Raw genomic sequence first — 24,327 nt, forward strand, 5'->3', positions numbered from 1 at the left:
TTGTTACAGTACTACCTTGACATACGTATGCACAGTTGTGGTCAAAACTTTACATACACTTGTGAAGAACATAATGTCATGGCTCTCTTGAGTTTCCAGTTATTTCTACAAGTGTGATTTTTCTCTGATAGAGTGATTGGAACAGATACTTCTTTGTCACAAAAAACATTCCTGAAGTTTGGTTCGTTTATGACTTTATTATGGGTGAACAGAAAAAAGTGATCAAATCTGCTGGTTCAAAAATATACATACAGCAGCGCTAATATTTGGTAACATGTCCCTTGACAATTTTCACTTCAATTCGGCGCTTTTGGTAGCCATCCACAAGCTTCTGGCAAGCTTCTGGTTGAATCTTTGACCACTCCTCTTGACAGAATTGGTGCAGTTCAGTTAAATTTGATGGCTTTCTGACATGGACTTGTTTCTTCAGCATTGTCCACAAGTTCTCAATGGGGTTTAAGTCAGGACTTTGAGAAGTCCATTCGAAAACCTTAATTCTAGCCTGATTTAGCCATTCCATTACCACTTTTGATGTGTGATTGGGGTCATTGTCCTGTTGGAACACCCAACTGCTCCCAAGACCCAATCTTCGGGCTGATGACTTAAGGTTATCTTGAAGAATTTTAAGGTAATCCTCCTTCTTCATGATCCCATTTACTCTCTGTAAAGCACCAGTTCCATTGGCAGCAAAACAGCGCCACAGCATAATACTACCACCAACGTGCTTGACGGTAGGCATGGTGTACTTGGGGTTAAAGGTCTCACCTTTTCTCCTCCAAACATATTGCTGGGCATTGTGGCCAAACAGCTCGATTTTTGTTTCGTCTGACCACAGAACTTTCCTCCAGAAGGTCTTATCTCTGTCCATGTGATCAGCAGCAAACTTCAGTTGAGCCTTAAGGTGCCGCTTTTGGAGCAAGGGCTTCCTTCTTGCACGGTAGCCTCTCAGTCCATGGAGATGCAAAACACACTTGACTGTGGACACTGACACCTGTGTTCCAGGAGCTTCTAATTTTGGGCAGATCTCCTTTTTGGTGATTCTCGGTTAAATCTTCACCCACCTGACCAATTTTCTCTCAGCAGCAGGTGACAGCTTGCGTTTTCTTCCTGATCGTGGCAGTGACAAAACAGTGCCATGCACTTTACACTTACAAACAATTGTTTGCACTGTTGCTCTTGGGACCTGCACCTTTGAAATGGCTCCAAGTGACTTTCCTGACTTGTTCAAGTCAAGAATTCGCTTTTTCAGATCCATGCTGAGCTCCTTTGACTTTCCCATTGTAGCATTTGTGGGTGTTTGCATCCAATGAGCCCTGTTTAAATTACCTAAGAGAAGTCACCATCTGTAGTCACTCATTATCACTCATAAGAAGTTAAGAGGCCATGCTATGAAGCTCATTTCACTAACACAACTTTCTAAGTCACCAAAATTGCTAATTTGTGTTGCTGTATGTATATTTTTGACCAAGCAGATTTGATCACTTTTTCTGTTAACCCATAATAAAGTCATAAAAGAACCAAACTTCATGAATGTTTTTGTGACAAAGAAGTACCTGTTCCAATCACTCTATCAGAGAAAAATCAGAGTTGTAGAAATAACTGGAAACTCAAGAGAGCCATGACATTATGTTCTTCACAAGTGTATGTAAACTTTTGACCACAAAGTGTGCCAGCATGCTTTTTTTTGGACCACACTCTTTAAATGTCCTCATCTGTGCTGTGTGTGTGTGGATTCCATTGAAGATGCTTATATTCTTAAGGATGGTATTTGGTAGGACGTGTATACATGCACACGGGTGCGGCGCAGACTGTTTTGGCTGGGCAGGTCGGGTCCACAACTGGCGCTCTTGAGAGAATTCGACAGACCTACAATTGTTTTGATGACTGTGATAAAATGTTATGAAACTCTAAATATGTTTAGACCTCTGTGGGGCATGGCGTTAAAATCTTATGAATAAAGTAGCGAGCGAGACCTTGAGTTGTTAGAATGATCTAGGCTACATACGTGGATGGATGTATTTCTCTTCTTGCAAGAATTTAACAAAGATGTGACTTCAGGTGCCTCTTTTATTGTGAATTTGGAAATACCTGAGGATTATTCCAACAGACTTGAAAAGATTAGAGAGACCTGTAATTGTCAGCATGAGTAAACCTCAACCATAATAGACAGAATGTAGTAAAAAAACAGAAAATCACATCGTTTGATTTTTAAAGAATTTATTTCCAAATTAGAGTAAAAAATAAGTATTTGGTCACCTACAAACAAGCAAGATTTCTGGCTATCAAAGAGGTCTGACTTCTAACAAGGTCTAACGAGGTCTCCACTCGTTACCTGTATTAATAGCATCTGTTTTAACTCATTATCGGTATAAAAGACACGTCCACAACCTCAGTCTCTAACACTCCAAACTCCATTATGGCCAAGACCAAAGAGCAGGACACCATAGACAAAATTGTACACCTGCACCAGGCTGAGAAGACTGAATCTGCAATAGGTAAAACACTTGATGGAAAGAAATCAACTGTGAGAGCAATTATTAGAAAATGAAGACATGCAAGAACACTGATAATCTCCCTCGATCTGGGGTCCCATGCAAGATCTCACCACATGGCGTAAATTGATAACAAGAACGGTGAGCAAAAATCCCAGAACTACACGAGGGGACCTAGCAAATTACCTAAAGAGAGCTGGGACTACAGTAACAAAGGCTACTATCAGTAACACAATGCGCCGCCAGGGACTCAAATCCTGCACTGCCAGACGTCTCCCCCTGCTGAAGCCAGTACACATTCAGGCCCATCTGCGGTTCGCTAGAGAGCATTTGGATGATCCAGAAGAGGATTGGGAGAATGTGTTATAGTCGTATGAAACCAACATAGAAATTTTTGGTAGAAACACAGGTTCTCGTGTTTGGAGGAGAAAGAATACTGAATTGCATCCGAAGAACACCATTCCCACTGTGAAGCATGGGGGTGGAAACATCATGCTTTGGGGCTGTTTTGTTCTCTTTTGGTATCGACCAAATACTTATTTTCCACCATGATTTGGTACTCAGATGATTAGCCTAAAGACGTTTCGCCGACGGACGTTTGACAGACGGACAGGTCGCCGAATGGACGTTCCACCGAACGTTCATTCGGCCGAACGTTCATTCGGCCGAAACGGGATTCGCACGCTTGTCCCGCCCCTGGATCGTGTGTACAAGTTTTTCAACCTCGGCCCGTGGGCCATATACGGCCCGTTAGGATTTTTAATCCGGCCCGCCGCCGGCGTTGTCCAAATTATAGTAAAAATCAATGATTCATTTACCTTTGCCGCTCATCACTCTCAATTTATTAGTCTACCGTCAATGGCAGCCCGGGAATAAGCACTCTTGGGCGGGCATGTCAGCCCGGGAATAAGCACTCTTGGGCGGGCAGATGTAGCAGAACCGGGCCGTGAAATGACAGCAATCAGGTCAAATACATCCTAAAACAGCATTTAATGATCAAATGCAAATACTGGAGCTCTTTGGACATTAGAACCGAGCCCAGGGAAGTGAATTCCTCGGTAAAATGTTGCGATGATGTCGCGATAAGGCAAAAAAACGTCTATATACGACCATTTGCCAAACGGCTCAAAATTCGTTTAATGATTAAATACAAATACTAGTATTGTATATACAAATACTAGTATCAGGGGCGAGCGGGCGGATCACGTTACGGCGAAACCTCCGTTCGGCCGAATGACCGTTCGGTGGAACGTCCATTTGGCGACCTGTCCGTCTGTCAAACGTCCGTCAGCAAAACGTCTTTAGGCGAATCATCCGGCCACGCCATGATTTGCAAATAAACTCTTTAAAAATCAAACAATGTGATTTTCAATGTTGTTTTTTTCCACATTCTGTCTTTCATGGTTGAGGTTTACGAGTGTTGACAATTACAGCCGTCTCTAATCTTTTCAAGTAGGATAACTTGCACAATTGGTGGTTTACTAAATACTTATTTGCCCCACTGTAAGCGGTGCTCAATCTATTCTGGCGAAAATGTGTCTGTTCTGTGTTCTGTATAACAAATGGTTACCATAATAATACTACAACTACTACCATTCTCTCGGCTTTTCCCATGAGTGTGTGTGTGTGCGAGTGTGTGTGAGTGAGTGTGTGTGAGTGAGTGAGTGAGTGTGTGTGTCAGTGTGTGTGAGTGAGTGAGTGAGTGCGTGTGAGTGTGAGTGTGTGATTGCGTGAGTGTGTGTGTCTAAGTCTGTGTATGTGATTGCGTGAGTGTGTGTCTAAGTGTGTGTGTGTGTGTGTGAGTGTGAGTTTCTGTGTGAGTGAGTGTGTGTGAGCGTGTGTGAATGTGTGTGCGAGTGTGCGAGTGTGTGTGTGTGTGAGCGTGAGATTGTGAGTGTGAGAGTGAGTGTGAGTGAGTGTGAGTGAGTGTGAGTGAGTGTGAGCGAGCGAGTGAGAGAGTGAGAGAGTAAGAGTGAGAGTTGGAGAGCAAGAGAGTGACTTGAGCGAGTGTGTGGGTGCCCGTGTGTGTGAGTGAGTGTGTGGGTGCGAGTGTTTGTGAGTGAGTGCGTGAGTATGAGTATAATCGGATACGCGTACGTTAACACATCTATACACGTACGTATACAGGTATACGCGTACGTACATGCGTACGCAGGTACACGCGTACGCACTAACACACGTACGCACGTGTAAACACGTATGTTTACAGGCGCGTATACATGTGTATAAATGCATGTATGTATACTCGTATACACGCATGTATGTATACTTGCATACATGCACGTATGTATACTTCCGGAGATCCTTCCTTCCATCAGCTGTCAGGCTCTTTAACAAAAAATTGGCTGAGTGTGAAGACCTACCGTATGCATGCATGTACATTCATGTGTATGTATATATGTGCTAAGCAACACGCTTATTTATTTATATATTTATTCATTAACTTACTTATTACCTATCTATTTATGTCTAAAATGCCTTTCCTATTCCTGCATCCTCACCCTCTTGTTACTGTGACAACGAAATTTCCCGAATACGGGATGAATAAAGTTATCCAATCCAATCATATAAACACAAAAACACACACACTCATACACACTCATGGGACAAGCCGAGAGAATGGTAGTAGTTGTAGTATTATCATGGTAACCATTTGTTATACAGGACACAGAACAGACCCATTTTCGTCAGAATATATAATTGACCATGTATGTATACGCGTAACACACGCATGTATACTCGTATACGTGCATGTGTACGCGTATACATGCACATGCAAAGGCACACGACGCACGCAAACGCACATGCGTGCTCACAGGCACATGCATGCGCAAACTCGGGCACGCACACACACATGGCACGAGTGTAGACGGTCTCTTTACCCCAGTGCAGGGAACGGCAACCCAAACAAAAAACAAATATGTCTGGAGCCGCAAAAAAATTAAAAGGCTTATACAAACATTATGATGAAGGCAACACATGCTGTATGTATCTATATTAGCCCAAATATCTTTCCACATGACTCTTTTTGTTTCAGTACTACCTTGACATACGTATGCACAGTTGTGGTCAAAACTTTACATACACTTGTGAAGAACATAATGTCATGGCTCTCTTGAGTTTCCAGTTATTTCTACAAGTGTGATTTTTCTCTGATAGAGTGATTGGAACAGATACTTCTCTGTCACAAAAAACATTCCTGAAGTTTGGTTCGTTTATGACTTTATTATGGGTGAACAGAAAAAAGTGATCAAATCTGCTGGTTCAAAAATATACATACAGCAGCGCTAATATTTGGTAACATGTCCCTTGACAATTTTCACTTCAATTCGGCGCTTTTGGTAGCCATCCACAAGCTTCTGGCAAGCTTCTGGTTGAATCTTTGACCACTCCTCTTGACAGAATTGGTGCAGTTCAGTTAAATTTGATGGCTTTCTGACATGGACTTGTTTCTTCAGCATTGTCCACAAGTTCTCAATGGGGTTTAAGTCAGGACTTTGAGAAGTCCATTCGAAAACCTTAATTCTAGCCTGATTTAGCCATTCCATTACCACTTTTGATGTGTGTTTGGGGTCATTGTCCTGTTGGAACACCCAACTGCTCCCAAGACCCAATCTTCGGGCTGATGACTTAAGGTTATCTTGAAGAATTTTAAGGTAATCCTCCTTCTTCATTATCCCATTTACTCTCTGTAAAGCACCAGTTCCATTGGTAGCAAAACAGCGCCACAGCATAATACTACCACCAACGTGCTTGACGGTAGGCATGGTGTACTTGGGGTTAAAGGTCTCACCTTTTCTCCTCCAAACATATTGCTGGGCATTGTGGCCAAACAGCTCGATTTTTGTTTCGTCTGACCACAGAACTTTCCTCCAGAAGGTCTTATCTCTGTCCATGTGATCAGCAGCAAACTTCAGTTGAGCCTTAAGGTGCCGCTTTTGGAGCAAGGGCTTCCTTCTTGCACGGTAGCCTCTCAGTCCATGGAGATGCAAAACACACTTGACTGTGGACACTGACACCTGTGTTCCAGGAGCTTCTAATTTTGGGCAGATCTCCTTTTTGGTGATTCTCGGTTAAATCTTCACCCACCTGACCAATTTTCTCTCAGCAGCAGGTGACAGCTTGCGTTTTCTTCCTGATCGTGGCAGTGACAAAACAGTGCCATGCACTTTACACTTACAAACAATTGTTTGCACTGTTGCTCTTGGGACCTGCACCTTTGAAATGGCTCCAAGTGACTTTCCTGACTTGTTCAAGTCAAGAATTCGCTTTTTCAGATCCATGCTGAGCTCCTTTGACTTTCCCATTGTAGCATTTGTGGGTGTTTGCATCCAATGAGCCCTGTTTAAATTACCTAAGAGAAGTCACCATCTGTAGTCACTCATTATCACTCATAAGAAGTTAAGAGGCCATGCTATGAAGCTCATTTCACTAACACAACTTTCTAAGTCACCAAAATTGCTAATTTGTGTTGCTGTATGTATATTTTTGACCAAGCAGATTTGATCACTTTTTCTGTTAACCCATAATAAAGTCATAAAAGAACCAAACTTCATGAATGTTTTTGTGACAAAGAAGTACCTGTTCCAATCACTCTATCAGAGAAAAATCAGAGTTGTAGAAATAACTGGAAACTCAAGAGAGCCATGACATTATGTTCTTCACAAGTGTATGTAAACTTTTGACCACAAAGTGTGCCAGCATGCTTTTTTTTGGACCACACTCTTTAAATGTCCTCATCTGTGCTGTGTGTGTGTGGATTCCATTGAAGATGCTTATATTCTTAAGGATGGTATTTGGTAGGACGTGTATACATGCACACGGGTGCGGCGCAGACGCGCACGCGTGCGCAGACGCGCGTGCGGCGCAGACGCGCACGCGCGCGCAGACGCGCGCGCAGACGCGCGCGCAGACGCGCACGTGTGCACGCGTGCACAGACGCGCATGCATGCGCACACACCCATATTAAAAATTTAAAAGGCTTATACAAACCTTATAATTAAGGCAACACATGCTGTATGTATCTATATTAGCCTACTGTCAAAATGCCTAAGTTGGCTACAAATACAAATGGAAACGTAGCGTGGGTTATCTGGAAATGTCTTTCCACATGACTCTTTCTGTTACAGTAATACCTTTGACATACGACTGCCCCGACATACGAGGAATTTGAGATATGAGTAATATTCTGAGCAAATATTTACCTTGAGATATGAGCCAAATTTTGAGATACGACCCTTTGAGAGGCTGCTTCATGATTTCACCGCACTGTCTCTCTAGCCGCATCTCCCTGGTGCAAAGATCTCTACGAGCACTGGGTGGAGCGGAGCGTTGCATTTTTTCCGTTTTTTTTCATTAGTCAGTGCAGAATTAAGGGAAACAATGGATCCAAAGCAAGCCAGTACAATGAAGGGTGGGGCAAAGAAAAGGCGTATGATGAGAATCGATATTAAGCATGAAATAATTGAAAAACATTAGTGTACGCGTGACTGAGCTGGCTCGTCAACACGTATGGAGAAGCAGGAAGTTCGCCCCGCGGAGGAATACACTAACCTTTTTGCCTTGGTTATTCCACAAGAAAGTTTAAATTTAGTGTAACGTAAGATTAAAACCTTTCATGTGTTTAAAGGAATTTAAGTTCATTTAATTTAAAGTTTATGTTACGTTACGAGCGAATCCGTCTCTCCCCCATCCACGCACTCCCCGTTTAATAAAATAATGTCTCATTTATTATTAAACATCATAACCACTAGTTATTTGTTACTCCTTTAGTAGTTGGTGAATTACAACCAATAAAAATGTTTTTTCCATTGTAATATCCTGTTTTATGGTGTTTTTTTTCAGAGGGTGGGAATGAATTAATGTGTTAACATTAACTCGCATATAAGCCGCCCGTGCGTAAAAGCCGCACCCTGAAAACTGCCTTGAAATTTTTAAATTTGACAATTTCTCGCGTATAAAATGCCCCCGATTCCCAATTTTCACCTCCATTTTCATGGTTTTAATAGGGAGTACAAATGTGTTACTTTGAAGGGAAAATCTTAAGAAAAATCATCACAAGTGGTATATAGAGCGTTTTATCTGTTTATCCTTTCTCTATTTTGAAATGAAAGTATCGGCCGCATTCGGTTGCATCACACGGTCACGCGCCGATGCAACGGCGCCATTTTGTCATGACGTAATCATGTCACGGCACCGTCAATTTGCAGTTATTTGCATGTCGTTTTTTATGCGCATATAAGCCATACCCTCGATTCAGTCATATTTTTTGTCCGACAAAAGCGACTTATAAGCGAGTAAATACAGTAGTTCATTTCTATGGGAAACGTTGATTTGAGATACGAGTAAATCTACATACGAGCTCAGTCCCGGAACGCATTAACTCGTATCTCAAGGTATCTATGTATTTGACAACTTTATACTACAAAGCGAACATTCAGGCAATCCTTCCGCATTGCCAATGAATGCAAACAATTCAGTCAAAGAAACATTGAATCGTCTGTTGTCCTCAGTTATTCTATTCAGATCATAGGCGCCGTTCAAAGCGGCTGCTAGTTGCAGTGGCTCCCTAAACCCTCACTCGTATTCTGTGTTTTTAGGGCTTTTTTAGAGCTTTTTTATCCTTTATTTTTACATTTTATTGTCTCTTAAGATTTTACTTGTTACTTTGCTTTATATATTATATTCCAAACTTTAATGTTTTAAAACTTTACTTTCAAGACGCTACTCCGAGACTCAAGTTGTGCGAGAGGCAGTCTTTGAGCTATTAGTTTAGTTTATCTTTTGGGAATTCTGGACATTATATTTTGACCCACTCAGCCATGCCTCCGCTGTCTTACACAAAGGATCAGCTGTTAGCGCTACGCAACACCTGGATTCCCCTGGACCTGGACCTCCCCGCGGAGTTAAAGAGGAAGAGAAGAGGATGCAGAGCTGGACGAAAATGTCAGGAGAGGAAGCGACGCTTCAGACCCAGCATTCCATCTATTATTATGGGGAACGTAAGATCTCTCCCCAATAAGATGGAAGAGCTAACGGCGCTGACCAAACAACAACGACAATATCGGAATATCTGCGTTATGTGCTTCACGGAGACCTGGCTGAATGAACTAATTCCGGACTCTCTCGTCTCCTTGGACGGTTTTCAGCTGGTGAGGGCGGACAGAGATGCTGAGGAGAGCGGTAGGAAGAAAGGGGGGGGACTAGCTGTTTTTATTAATAGTAGATGGTGCAGCCCCGGGCACATTACTGTGAAGAGGGCTTTTAGGTCTGGGGAGAAAGAGAGCCTGAAAATGGTCCAGAAGGAGCTGAAGAGAGAGATAAGGAAGGGAAAGACCATCTACAGGAGGAAGCTGGAGAACCAACTCCAGAGAGGCAACACCAAAGAGGTCTGGAGGAGCTTGAGGACCATTTCGGGCCATGGAGGCAACAGCGAGAGAGACCCGGAGTCCGGCGGCAGGGAGTGGGCCAATGAACTGAATCAGTTCTTTAACAGATTCAGTCCTGCCCCCACTCCCCTGACCCCCCAGACCAGAAGCAACGCTCCCCCTCGTTCTCCTCCTCCTCCTCTTCCTCCCCCTCTTCCACCGGTCTCTGCATTACTGTCGATCAGGTGATAAAACAGCTCAAGAAGATCGAGGCAAGGAAGGCTACCGGTCCAGACGGCCTCAGCTCCAGACTACTGAGAGAGTGTGCGGATCAGCTTGGTATAGTGATTCTGCATATTTTCAACCTCAGCCTCAGTCTGCAGAAGGTCCCCACCTTGTGGAAAACTTCCTGCGTGGTCCCAGTTCCTAAGACTGCGTACCCCAGGGAGCCAAACCACTTCAGGCCGGTAGCATTAACCTCTCACCTGATCAAGACATTGGAGAGAATCATCCTCAATCACCTCAGCCCCCTGATGAATGCAGAGCTGGACCCTCTGCAGTTCGCCTATCGTCCAGGCATTGGTGTGGAAGATGCTACCACCTACCTGATGCACAGGTCTCTTTCACACCTGGAGAACGCGGGAAGCACGCTGAGAATGATGTTTTTTGACCTCTCCAGTGCGTTCAACACCATTCAGCCGGTTCTACTGAGAGGGAAACTGGAAGAGGCTGGAGTAAGGAACCACCTAGCCGCATGGATCATCGACTTCCTCACTGACAGACCACAATATGTGAGACTCCAGGACTGTACGTCTGATGTGGTAGCTTGCAGCACGGGGGCCCCACAAGGCACAGTGCTCTCTCCACTCCTCTTCTCCCTCTACACATCGGACTTTAAACATAATACAGACACCTGCCACCTCCAGAAGTTCTCTGACGACACCGCTATTGTTGGACGAGTGACGGACGGGAACGACCTGGAGTACAGGGGAGTCATCACAGCCTTTGTTGACTGGTGTAGGCAAAACCACCTCTACATCAACACCAGTAAGACAAAGGAAATGGTCATCGATTTTCGGAGGAATCCTCAACAGACCACTCAGGTGAACATCCAGGGTACAGACATTGAAATCGTGGAGAATTTTAAGTACCTGGGTGTTCACCTCAACAACAAACTAGACTGCTCCACAAACACAGATGCCCTGTACAAAAGGGGCCAGAGCCGCCTCTACCTACTGAGGAGTCTACGGTCCTTTGGAGTGTGCAGGACACTGCTGAGAACTTTCTACGACACTGTGGTGGCATCTACAGTGTTTTATGCAGTGCTTTGTTGGGGATGCGGGAGCACGGAGAGGGACAGGAACAGGCTGAATAAGCTGGTCAGGAGGGCCAGCTCTGTTCTGGGCTGTCCTTTGGACTCTGTGGAGGAAGTGGGAGAGCGGAGGATGCTGACCAGGATGATGTCCATCATGGACAGCACCTCCCACCCCCTGCATGAGTTTGTGGAGTCCCTCCGAAGCTCCTTTAGCAATAGACTGCGGCACCCTCATTGCAGGAAGGAGCGCTTCCGCAGATCCTTCCTCCCATCAGCTGTCAGGCTCTTTAACAAAAAAATGGCTGTGTGTTAAGACCTACCGTATGCATGCATCTACATTTATGTGTATGTATGTATATATGTGCTAAGCAACACGCTTATTTAATTATATATTTATTCATGTATTTATTTCTTGACCTACTTATTATCTATCTATTCATGTCTAAAATGCCTTTGCTATTCCTGCATCCTCACCCTCTTGCCACTGGAACAACGAAATTTCCCGAATACGGGATGAATAAAGTTATCCAATCCAATCCAATCCAATTCTCTTTGCCCCTGGGAAGCCATGGCCCATCACTCAGTTGCCGGTTTATTTACAACAGCAACCTGCCTAGCTTCCTGCCCTCCTACAGAAACCATATTAAAACAAAAAATATATTTCTCTCCCCCAATTTCATACTTAAAAAAAAAAAAAAAGCACCAGGCAACCAGAAAGGCAGTGCTAAAGAGCCACGTTCGGCTCCACTAGCTATGGTTGCCGACACCCGCCCCAGTGGCTCAAACCCCATGATATGCGTGTAGCATGAACTTGCAACTGTGTTCATATTAAATTATGATTAAAACCCATCGTCCTTTTTAATCCTATTTTGCTGTTATGTTATTGCCGAGTGATGTCACATATGTACTGTCATTGTGCACGCAATCGTCTTCTATGTAGTTTCATTGCTGTAGCGGCCTGCGTTCTAGTTGTTTCCAAGAAATTCAATCGTTTTATCAGAAAATATTTTTTCTTTTTATTATACTTGGGTAGGAAATTGGAACAACACGAACACAATATAAGCCTCATTATTTTTCGACTGAGGAATGAACATAATTCTCCCTAAACAGTACATATGCTTGTGTGTAAGAAACCCAGACATATTTTAGGTGCATCATTATAAAAGCGGTGCCAATGCTTGTTACATCATTAAAGCCCTTTGAGTTGTTGGGAATGCATTGCTAGGGAAGAAAACCTTTGATATGAAAACATGTTCCATGTGTTATCCGTCCACAGTAAAATCTGAATGATAATAACTGGAGCCAATGAAATTTCTGTTACCGTGTTAAAAACATAATTGCATTTTAAAATGTACCTGAAGTTGTAAAAAATTGTAGCTGGTAGGGGTTAGGTTGGGCGCGTCACAAAAGTAGCGTATAGAATTTACAAGCAGGAATGTAACCTAGGAAGGGATCAAAAACAACAAAATTGACACAGGCAATGGGTTTTAATTGCATTCAGAAAGAAAAACTAATATTTCAAAAGGTGATGATGAGTCTTACCAACACAACAGGACATACAAGCTTAGTAATGACGCACTGCACTGTAAATCTCTCATTGTCCAGCACAGTAACTGGCCGGGATCCAGCAAATTCCAAATTACTCCTGTAGAGATGAATAATCGGGTGAAATAAATAATTTTAAAAAGTGTGTCCCTAAAAGTAGTATAATTTGATAACCACCAAAAAAGTACTTAAACCAGTGGTTCTTCACCTTGTTGGAGCTACCGAACCCCATTTGCCCATTCACCAAACCCCACCAGTTTCATATGCACATTCACCGAACCCTACGTTAGTGTAAAACATGCAGGGGGGTCTGGCTTTGACGGTCCCCCCTGCTTGTTGAGAACCAAAAGACAGTAGTTGCGCTATAAAAAAAATTCTCTTTTGAAAACGGGTTAGATGAGAAAGGAAAATTCCAGTTGCACGCATAGCACAGCAAACGTGTATACAATTATGTACAGGTATACAGAAGCAGGAGTATCCCTTTTAGGAAAGAGTAAGGAAAGGATGATGAATTTTACCTATTTAATCAATGGTTGGCTGTTATTTTTGTTAAAACATTGTAAACCAAAGTGAAAACATGACGAAAATAAAAATTCACAAAATAGCGGTGCTGTTGCGAAGTTCATGCAACTAACTATAAGCGGAAATGACTATGCGGAAGCACTGCAGCGTGCACTGAAGAAGGTATGGATTTTCGAATGTGCAGAGTGTAATGCTTAAAACTACCACAAGAGAGCACAAGTTAACATATTTATGGTCAGGCATACTGTTGGGGTTATTTTGGCTACTATTATAAATGTGCTTGAAATATTAATCATTATATGTATATGAGAAATATTAATCATTATATGCTTGACAAACGCTTACTTTAATTTGTTACCGAACAAGCTCGAAGGTCACTCTCCACGGCAGCTGGCTCCGAGCTTGTTGATTATTTGACTTAACACCTCACCCAGTCCTTGGTTCCGAGGACTGTTGACTTGGAGTAAAACCTCGACCCTTTACCCAGATGCAAGTTCGCAATGAAGAGCTGTGAAGGACTCTTAAATTGCTTTGACTGGGATTCCGGAGCAGATGGCGATAATCGAATCAACTTCCGAAAATACTCGCATATTGTTTTAAAATAGTGTTGCTCGTTTCACCTAATATGGAAATTGTTTGCTTGCTTGTGTAAATGTCACCTAATATGGAAATTGTTTGCTTGCTTGTGTAAATTTCACCTAATATGGAAATTGTTTGCTTGCTTGTGTAAATTTCACCTAATATGGAAATTGTTTGCTTGCTTGTGTAAATTTCACCTAATATCGAAATTGTTTGCTTGCTTGTGTAAATTCTTACGCAGTTGTTTTTGAGTTCCAACTTTAATTGTTGTTTTGAATACATTATATGCAATTGCTGTTGCAGTTATTTTTTGACCTTAATTGTATTATTCGGTTAGCTTATGCAATTGTTTTGAATAAGATAACCTTAATTGTTTTAATTATGTGCGACTAAATGGACAGAAGAGGATGTCTTTCTTTAGAATGATCCGTGGCGAGGACGAGCCAGGACCGATTCTCACTTGCAAGTTAACGCTGGATATGTCTCCGATGTCTTTCACTTTATTAAAGTATATCTATTAATGAACCTATCACATACTTATCGATAATCCTTGCAAATGCTCAAAGCTTGAGTTTACACACTTACAGAAGGTAAAGAAATCCAATCACTATTAGGATCCGAAAGCCGTTTATGGCCACCGTAAAAAAATTCAACTCTATGATAAACGGTTTGGACAAACATAGCGTGAGAATGTTAACATAAAACATCCACCCATCCATAAATCACGCTTTATCCTATAATCCTTATAAAGCTTGATTTATGGACGGATGTATGTGTGCACCTGAAAACTCGCTGGTAGTAATTCTTCCAAAAATGACATTTGTAAAATGGCGTGGAAAGGCTTCCTACCTTACGACCAATCAGCCATGTGGTGCGTTTAGTGACATCATGTAAAAACAACAATTCATACATAAACTCTGTCTTCAGCTTTAAGAAATAAAAGATTGAGTTTACACAGAGAAGGTGAAGAAATTCAATCACTCATCTATTTCTGGCCACCATAAAAAAGTCAACTCTTTACGATTCACGGTTTGGACAAACGTAGCGAGAGAATCCTAACACACACACGCACACACACACTCGCCATCTCCCTCTAACTCTCCCTCTAACTCTCCCTCTAACTCTCCCTCTAACTCTTCCTCTAACTCTTCCTCTAACTCTTCCTCTAACTCTCCCTGTCCCCCTAACTCTCCCTCTACTTTACCACTCCCTAGCCCTCTCCTTTACCTCTCCCTTTCTCTTTCCCTCTCCATTTCCTTCTCCCTTTCTCTCTGCCTTTCCATCTACCCTCTCTTTTGGTTGAACGGAAACCAATGATGTTTAAACAGATCTCAACCCAATTGAAAAGCTGTAAATTGATAAAATTGTACACCGGTAAGATCCAACCTACAAAGATGACCTGGCAAGTGAGTTGGCAGAGTAGAACTCCAGACGGAGCCAGTTCCCTTGCGTTTGTCTGGGAACCACGAGGAGGTTGCATGTTGTTATCTTTTGGGCTGTCCTTAGACCCCACAGTACTCGGCCTTAGGTGGCTAAAGAAACATCATCAAGTCATTGACTGGTCAGGTCACAAGGTCACAGCCTGGAATCCCGCGTGCCACACCAGGTTTCACCATTCGGCATGTGCCCACAAGGTCACTTTCTAGGCCAATCCCCCCCCACCCCGCCAATATGGCCACGGTGCCAGACTGTTATCACATTCTTAAACAGGTTTTTAGCAAGGACTATGCAGAGGCATTTCCTCCACATCACCCCTATGATTGTTTCATTGATCGCTTGCCTAGTGCTACTCATCCCAGTTGGCGCAGGATTCTTTATGGTTGGGTAGAAGGACGGCTCACTGTGCCGCTGCATCGACTGCCGGGGCCTCAACATTTTCCTCAAAAACAGGTACCGTGATCCTTCGCCATTTCGCAGCTTCAACTTTCGAGGCTTCACTACATCACTTTTTTTCCCGGAAGTATTAAAAAAAGTACATAAAAATGTCAAAATCTATGAGGAAAGTCGCAAGCCGAAGACAGATGAAAAAGGGCGGAAGTCAGGGCTCCCCTTTTTCGGCGCTGAATTGGGTGACCAGCAACAAAGAAACACAGAAGAATGATGCGACATACATCAGAAAAGGCTTAGCAGTACAATATTTTGCCTTCTCCTGTTTCTCCTGTATCTAGCCTTTTCCAGCATTGTTTCGATTTTGAAATTGTTGTTTAAAATGCCTCCTTCCTGTGGAAGAATCATTACACTCTGCTAATGATTCACCGCCGCGGAGCTACAGTGAGCCAAGGCCAGTGCAAGCCATCGCCGCCTCCCTGTTGCAGAGCCACAACATGGCTAAAAAGCAGAGCTACGACGATCCGGCGGTGTTTACGCGCCACCTCAAGTGATCGGCCGGCAATATAGTGGCGCGTGCCGGCAGCAAGCGAGGTCTCCCCGCGACGCAGCCCTGGTCGGAACAAGGACCGAGAAGTTTTTAGGAAGAGGATGCCTTTCCCGGACATTCTAATTAAAAATGAACTGAAAGTGCTAGGGTTCACAAGGATTGCCTGACGCTCATCATGTGTGGGTATGCTGTTGGCTGGCTTCATGGTAAAGCAGCCTCATTCAACAAGTTCAACCGTCCTCATGCTTTAAAAAACAAGAAGAAGGCCTATGTTTTGAGTGATTCGTTTATAACAGCCAATGGTGTTTTTGTTAGGTCATTATGTTACCCATCTTTCCTTCTCACGCTTAGTCAGGCGAATAAAGTAATCCCTCGAATATAGCGGATAACGTAGATCAGATATGTCCACAAGAAGACAAAATGAACTTATACAACCAAGAACAAAGCCTTGCTGCCTGTATACTGGATGAGCAACTGGAAATCCTGGGCCACAAAAGCCTTCACAGTTTCATCGCAAACGCAAAGCTGTACCTCGCTGAAAGGGGGCTCCCCTTCAAGGACTTCAAATCAAACACCCGTTAACCTGTTTTATTTTTATTTATATCAAGCGGTGAGTACAGTATTTAAAGTATTTACATTTTTTAAATATACAGTCATACCTCTACTTATGAAAATAATTGGTTCCAGAACTTTTTTCGTAACTTGAAAATTTTGTAAGTAGAGATGTATTTTATATGTAAATTCTCTAATTTGTTCCACAGTCCTCCCACAACTACCAACTAAACCCTTTAAAATTGGTCAACATGTCCCAATTTTGTAAGAAAGATGTGAGAAACACAAAAATGAGAGAAAATGATCATAAAATAATTTATTGTCACATTGGGATTCAACATAAAGATAGCACACAAACATGAACACACATTTAATAAACACAGCATTAACAATTCAAACAACAACAAACGTTTTACGATTTCTTTGAAATGTAATTTTACACCCATTTTATAAGTCACAATTGGTCTTTACGTGCTTCTGCAGTGCTGGTTGACGAACATTTTGAAAAAAAAAACTATACAAAGACGATGCCTTTGACGACTTTTGATAATGTTTCTAAAATGCATTAGAAAAACGTCGTCAAAGTGGGAACGACTCGTGAACACTTTCAGGGTTGAATTCCTCGTGTATTCCCGAGTGTTGCATTTACTCATGACCTGTTGAGAGTGTGAAATATGGAATTCTTTGTTCATGTATTCCCGCCTAAAGTTTGTCTTCGCCTACCTTCATTAAAAGCTCTCCCCTGGCCTCGGGAGGTGTGTATTTAGCAGAGCAAAGCTACCAGATCGACGTGGGCTCTGTCCGTCCGCTTCCCCGCTCTTCGGAAGGTTGGGGGCGAACAAGAGACAAAGAAGCGAGGGAGCCGCGTCCATCTCGGAAAGCGGCCTGCCATTTCACCACTCCGGAAGGCCGACGGAGTCTAAAACTATTCCGTGCTTGATGCCTCCTCTGCTTGAAGATTATTTTGATGTTGGGGATTTAGCCCTCACAGAGAGTTCGTTCAGGATGTTTTTCCACAAAGTCGGAAAGTTCGTTTCTTCCCATTTTTTTCTGATTTGTGCTGCTGCAATGGTGGCTGCTTCCTCCTCGGCTGCCTTCTCGTTGAATTCCTCATGTAATCCCGAGCGTTGCATTTTCTCATGCTCTGTTGAGAGTTCGTTCAGGATGTTTTTCTACAAAGTCGGAAAGTTTGTTTCTCCCCCGTTTTTTTCTGATTTGTGCTGCTGCAATGGTGGCCATTTCCTCCTCGGCTGCCTTCTCGTTGAATTCCTCGTGTATTGCCGAGCGTTGAATTTACTCATGCTTCCGTTTTGGTGCACATCGACCAACTAACTCATCAACGTCTTCATTACTGACCACTCGGCCCATTGCCTGCCCCGCGACACAATTTCGCCCACCAAAGGCTGCAGTTCAAGTCAAGGCCCTCGGCCACAGCTTCCTCAAGCATAAATAAGTTTAAGCAGACAACGGGTCAAAGAAAATTGATGGTTGTTGTGAGACAGCCAATGAGATTCCAGTATATGGTGGAGTGGGCTTCTAAAGCGAGAATCAATGCATCCGCGACATATTTTCAAAATAAAATAATGGATAAGGAATGCATGTACTTTTTGGGGGTTTTCGCAACTTTAATATTTTTCTTATCTCGAGGCACTCATTTGCATAGTAAGTAGAGGTATGACTACATTATATTCAGATATAGACGATAAAGACGAGTCGACTACTCTTTTCCATTGAGTCAAGTGCCTTCTCTCTGAATACTTGCCCTCGACTATGTCATCGGTTGTCTTTCTCATTGAACAATTTAAATCGTGTGAGATTTGACCATTTATTTTTGAATACTTTTGGACATTTATAAAAAAAGACACCCTGTGGCCGCAACTCATTTTATAAGCTTGTACAGTCATCCCTCGATTATCGCGGTTAATGTAGACCAGACATGGCCGCGATATACAAAAAAAAACGTGAAGTAGGGTCACCCCTATTTAAAAAAAAAATGTTTTTTTTTACTTCAGTGCTGAGTCCTAGTAGCATGCGGAGGACAGGGGAATGGCTTCCACTTGCGAGTTTCAGCGTAGATTTTCACATTTTAAGCCATGCCCCACAGATCATGGCCATAGGTGAGGGTAGAGGAATAGATAGACCTCTAAATAGAAAACCAAGTATTTTAGATCAGCTCCTTCTTTACCACAACACGCTGATGCAGAGCAAATAAGTCTCTGGTTTGATCACGTGATCGGAAACCTTGCGATCTTGCCCTTTTTGGCCCTTGCAGTTGCATGGATGTCAAGTCTAATTTGTGCATATATAAGCCGTACCCTTGATTCCGTCATCATTTTTTTAGTTACAAATACAGCTTATATGGGAGAAAATACGGTCGTTGAAACTTTCTGGGAGAGAAATGCAATGGTAATCCGCAGTTTCAGCTCAAATTTAAACAGAAGCCAGTTCGCTGTGCTGTAGATCAGAGGAGGTAGCCAGACTCACTCGGCCTGTTTTCATAACCATGATGATAGCATGCTCACCCCTCTGCCACCTTCCCAATATTGGTTACTTTTTTTTTAATTTAGTGAATTTTGTCTCCTTTTTAGTTTTTCCATATTTTCCTTCGCCTGGTATGTTCAGTAAGGATGAAAAATGCATGCTTGTTAATTTCTTTGAGAGTTATGTTAATGGCTTTGTGAGCCATCTGCAGTTGACACTATCTTTCTGGAAGTCAATGTCAATCCAGTTGCTCTGATTTAACTTTTTTCTGGTCACCATGGTTAGGATCACTGAAAAACTATCCAGACTTTGTGCAACAGAAGGATTTTTCTTACCTCACTATGTCTATAACAGGAGTCTTGACAACTCTGAAAAGGCGATGCTGTTGTGGACTATGGGGTCCTACTTTCTCCTTTGCTAGTGGAGAAGGGGATGGAGAGGATGGGGGGAACAGATCTCCAGGTTCCAAAACAATGTGTTCATCATCCTTAGGTCATGGGGGAAAAAGAACATTGAAAAAAAAGTGTTATTTTTGCATTTTGTCTCATAGTTTAGAAGTTACAGTAATGCCTCGAAAATCGCGGTTAATGTAGACCAGACATGGCCGTGATAATCGAAAAATCGCGAAGCAGGGTTCTATTTTTCCCCCGTAGTGTCGTTCAATTAGAGGGTGCTGCTCTATTTTTGGCACAAATACAAGGTGATTACTGGTAAGTAATTAGAAATTCACTGGTGAAAATGAAGTGACACGTCGCTGTTGTAGCTGTCCTCGTCATTCACATCACTTTCCGCATCAGCATCGAGTGTCTGAGCGAGTTCACGTTCATCGTCGCCAGCCTTGGCTCGCGCTTGCTGGAGAAGTTGCAAATGGGTCTGAATCGGGCTGTCTGACCTGAAACAATGGATCTGGCAAGCCTTCGAGCCGTCGAGAGCGGTTGGCGAATTTGGTATAGCTCTTCTCGCCGTGCAACATCCAGTTCTCGTAGAACTGTCGGACTTTGGCCTTGAATGGGGCGTTCCAGTAGACCTCGGGGGCCTGTGTAAATTTGGTGTAGACTCCTGGAATTACGGCCACATCGATATGGAGCTTCTTCAATTGCTTCTTGGTGGCATCGCTAATGTGACAACAGTATGAATCCCAGGCAAGAAGGTTCTTGCCATCTGACCACCTTCTCAGGTTGAGAAAAACCTCTATTTCACCAGCACGCCGCTCTATTTTTCAAACTTTTCCCATAGTGCCGTTCAAATAGAGGTTTTACAAGCGCGAAAGCGAGAGCGAGAGCGAGAGAGAGAGAGACAGGGCGCCTTATAATGCGGAGCGCCATGTGTATGCTCAAAAGCCTGACTGAGAGCACTTCTTGCCGACACGCTTCTTATATAGAGAGAAGGCGGACGTGGGTGGGGTCAGAAGACGCAAAAGGCACGCCCCTACCAGGTACCCATATATGGTCTGAGCATGTTTATTGCAAAACAATTTCGGTTTGGTTTCTAAGGCCCCCCGAAAATGAATAATACAAAGACACACTTACGAAGCTCAGTTCAAACTTCAAGCCATCAATTATGCAGGGGAACATGGGAATAGAGCAGCCGCGAGGGAATTTTAGATCAACAAATCCATGGTTAGCAAATGGAGGAAGCATGAGAACGAGCTTCGCCAAGTCAAGAAGAAGAAGCGGAGTTGATTTGCGACTCCATTGCCCATCTCACATTGAAAAACCAAGTCACGAAAATGAACTCTGAGCTTGCCGTCATTTCCGGAGGATTAACTAAAGAACTCCAATTGCTGGACATCGGCATCAACCGGGCGTTCAAAGCAAAGTTGCGAGCAGCATGGGAACAATGTATCATAGGTGGCGAACACACCTATACGAAGGGTGGCAGGCAGCCCCGGGCTAGTTACGCCACTATTTGCGAATGGATTGTGGCCGCTTGGACGAATGTGTCTGCTTGCACTGTTGTTCGAGCTTTTGCCAAAGCCGGCATCATTTCTGTCGAGCCAAATGGCAATGTGAGTGACTCTGATAACAAAGAGAGGGAACCCAGCATTTTTGATGAATCATTTGGACAATTGTTCAATTCGGACACAGAAAGTGAGGACTTTAGTGGATTTGTGGGTGATGGTTGATCAAAAAACGTGAGTACATTGTAAAATGGCTAAATAAAGTACAACCGAACTCAGTTTTGCTTTCGTTGCCTTTTTAAAAACGTATTTTTAGCGTGTCTCCGTAAGTTTAAGCCGGTGTATGTTTAAGCTGGTGTATGTTTTGCAATGCCTGGCTGCGTTTATTAGTGCGGTGCGTCTTGTGTGTCAAATACAGAAATAGCACTTGTTATATATATATATATATATATATATATATATATATATATATATATATATATATATATATAAATATATATATATATATATATATATATAGAGAGAGAGAGAGAGAGAGGGAGAGATAGAGCGAGAGCGAGAGATAGCGCGAGAGCGAGAGAGAGAGCGAGAGAGATAGTCATTGCGAATGGCGAGGCGATCGCTAATACGAGAGTTATATATACTACTCGTTGGCAAGTGGTCGTGCGTTATCCTATTGTGAGGACATTTGTGTGCATAATTTTCTGAATATTATGAAGGGAATACAAAAGCAAACTACCATCGATAGGTTGCATTTGAAACTCAGGGTGGAGGCAGGGCAAACAGAGCCAACGCGGCCGAGAGAAGAAAGGTATAAAAAATTTAAACAAAATAAGGATTACGTTTAGTGTAAGGTTACTAGATTAAAATTATTTTTGAGTGTGTCTGCATCATAATCCAAGTTCATTTAAATTTGTTTGTTATTTTACGAGCGCGTTGCCTTGCAAAAAGTCTCCCCCCCTCTCTGTCCCTCTCTATCTACCCTCCGCGAAATCTGTCTAATTTTATCTATTAAACACATTGGATTGGATTGGATAACTTTATTCATCCCGTATTCGGGAAATTTCATTGTGACAGTAGCAAGAAAAGAAATACCGTAATTACTCAAATATAACGCGCACTCGAAAATAACACGCAGGTAATTTTGGGCCAAAAAAATCTGGAAAAACGCAGTACTCGAATATAGTGCGCACCTAAAATTTCCCGCTGACGAAAATCAGAAATCTTACCTTTTTTTCTTCGTTTCACGATTGTTTTGTTCAAAACCGGATAGAGAAATCTTCAGGTACGAGCGTGTCGAGTGTCGTGCAGTTGGTGGAGTTATGCGTTTGAATTTTAGGGCAATAGATGATACACAGAGTGGACAAACATATCATGTAGACATGTTATGTTGCAATACCTTTTAGACTTCCTTGAACATTGACTACATTTCAATTGACAATACCATGTTTTAATTCAAATATCTATTGTCATTCTCAAACAAGAAAAGGAACATACAAATTGAATAAATAAATGATTTGAAGATATGCACAATGGAAAAGACTATCACATGTAACAAGGGAATGTACTGCCCCCCGCTGGACATATTTTTAAATACAAGTACGTACTACACTACAATGTAGTATTCTACTTTCCAGCTTATTAATGCAGGATTGTGATGTTTGTGAGGCTTGACGATCTTTAATATGCGTGTATTTTGAATTCAAAGTTGGAAATTGCACAATGTCCGTGCGTCAAAGTGAGTTTGACAATGCTTTTTTCGATCGAAAATTTGTAATTTATTTTAGTTATTGATTATAACACGCACCCCCAACTATTGGAATTAATTATATAGCAAAAATATGCGTGTTATATTCGAGTAATTACGGTAGTTATAAGTTAAACAGTACAGTCAAAGGCCGCAGAACAACAAAGCAAAAGCAAAATCACAAAGTACAAAGCAAATCAAAGTCAATGGGATCATTAAGAATCACCAAATCAAATAATTAAGACAGAAAAGCAGCAAAAACACAAAACGAGCAAGAGTCGACGGCGCTACCGCCACCGGCTGCCACTTGAACGGCGTCATCTTAGTTTCGGTAGCAAAAACAGATAGACTCAAAATGACGTTGTTAAGATAGACAAAAACAGGAACCACACAGGAAGTCTTCCACGAGATGGGGAACTTCTGCAGACTGTGACCGAGGTAGAGATTTTTTTAGTATACTATTAAACCACTAGTTATTTGATACTTTGTTAATTGATATCCTGTGGTAATTAGTATCCTGTTTTTGGTGTTTTTCAGAGGGTTGGAACGAATTAATTTGTTTTAGTTCATTTCAATGGGAAACGTTTGTTTGTTACGCGAAACTCAACATACAAGCTCAGTCCCGGAACGAATTAAGCTCTTATCTCGAGGTACCTCTGTGTGTATATGTATACGTACAGATGTGGTCAAAAGTTTACATACATTTGTGAAGAACATAATGTCATGGCTCTCTTGAGTTTCCAGTTATTTCTACAACTCACAAAGTGATCAAATCTGCTGGGTCAAAAATATACATACAGCAACACGAATTAGCAATTTTGGTGACATAGAAAGTTGTGTCAGTGAAATGAGCTTCATAGCATGGCCTCTTAACTTCTTGTGTGATTATGTGTGACTACAGCTGGTTACTTCTCTGAGGCCATTTTAATAGGGCTCATTGGATGCAAACGCCCACAAACCCTACAATGGGAAAGTCAAAGGAGCTCAGCATGGATCTGAAAAAGCGAATCATTGACTTGAACAAGTCAGGATAGTCACTTGGAGCCATTTCAAAACAGCTGCAGGTCCCAAGACAGTGGAGGTCTTGTGCACTGTTTGTGCAGGTCCCAAACAGTGCAAACAATTGTTTGTAAGTATAAAGTGCATGGCACTGTTTTGTCACTGCCACGATCAGGAAGAAAATGCAAGCTATCACCTGCTGCTGAGAGAAAATTGGTCAGGTGGGTGAAGATTCAACCGAGAATCACCAAAAAGCAGATCTGCCAAGAATTAGAAGCTGCTGGAACACGGGTGTCAGTGTCCACATTCAAGCGTGTTTTGCATCTCCATGGACTGAGAGGCTGCCGTGCAAGAAGGAAGCCCTTGCTCCAAAAGCGGCACCTTAAGGCTTGACTAAAGTTTGCTGCTAATCACATGGACAAAGATAAGACCTTCTGGAGGAAAGTTCTGT

The 24,327-nt window shown here is 42.5% G+C and overlaps 1 protein-coding gene across 5 annotated transcripts in view; it reads right to left on the reverse strand.

Annotated features, from left to right (window-relative positions):
* Window positions 1–24,327, reverse strand: part of tmem94 (transmembrane protein 94) — a 201,013-nt gene that overhangs the window by 115,325 nt on the left and 61,361 nt on the right. For all 5 annotated transcript variants that reach the window (XM_077625143.1, XM_077625142.1, XM_077625141.1 and 2 more), the window contains 3 exons: window positions 19,566–19,717; window positions 12,717–12,819; window positions 12,530–12,616 (listed from right to left, as the gene is read on the reverse strand). In XM_077625143.1, coding sequence (XP_077481269.1) covers window positions 12,530–12,616; window positions 12,717–12,819; window positions 19,566–19,717 — 342 coding nt within the window. The remainder of the gene's footprint in view (window positions 1–12,529; window positions 12,617–12,716; window positions 12,820–19,565; window positions 19,718–24,327) is intronic.

The sequence above is a fragment of the Stigmatopora argus genome, chromosome 18 (assembly GCF_051989625.1).
Source record: "Stigmatopora argus isolate UIUO_Sarg chromosome 18, RoL_Sarg_1.0, whole genome shotgun sequence".
Lineage (NCBI taxonomy): Eukaryota > Metazoa > Chordata > Actinopteri > Syngnathiformes > Syngnathidae > Stigmatopora > Stigmatopora argus.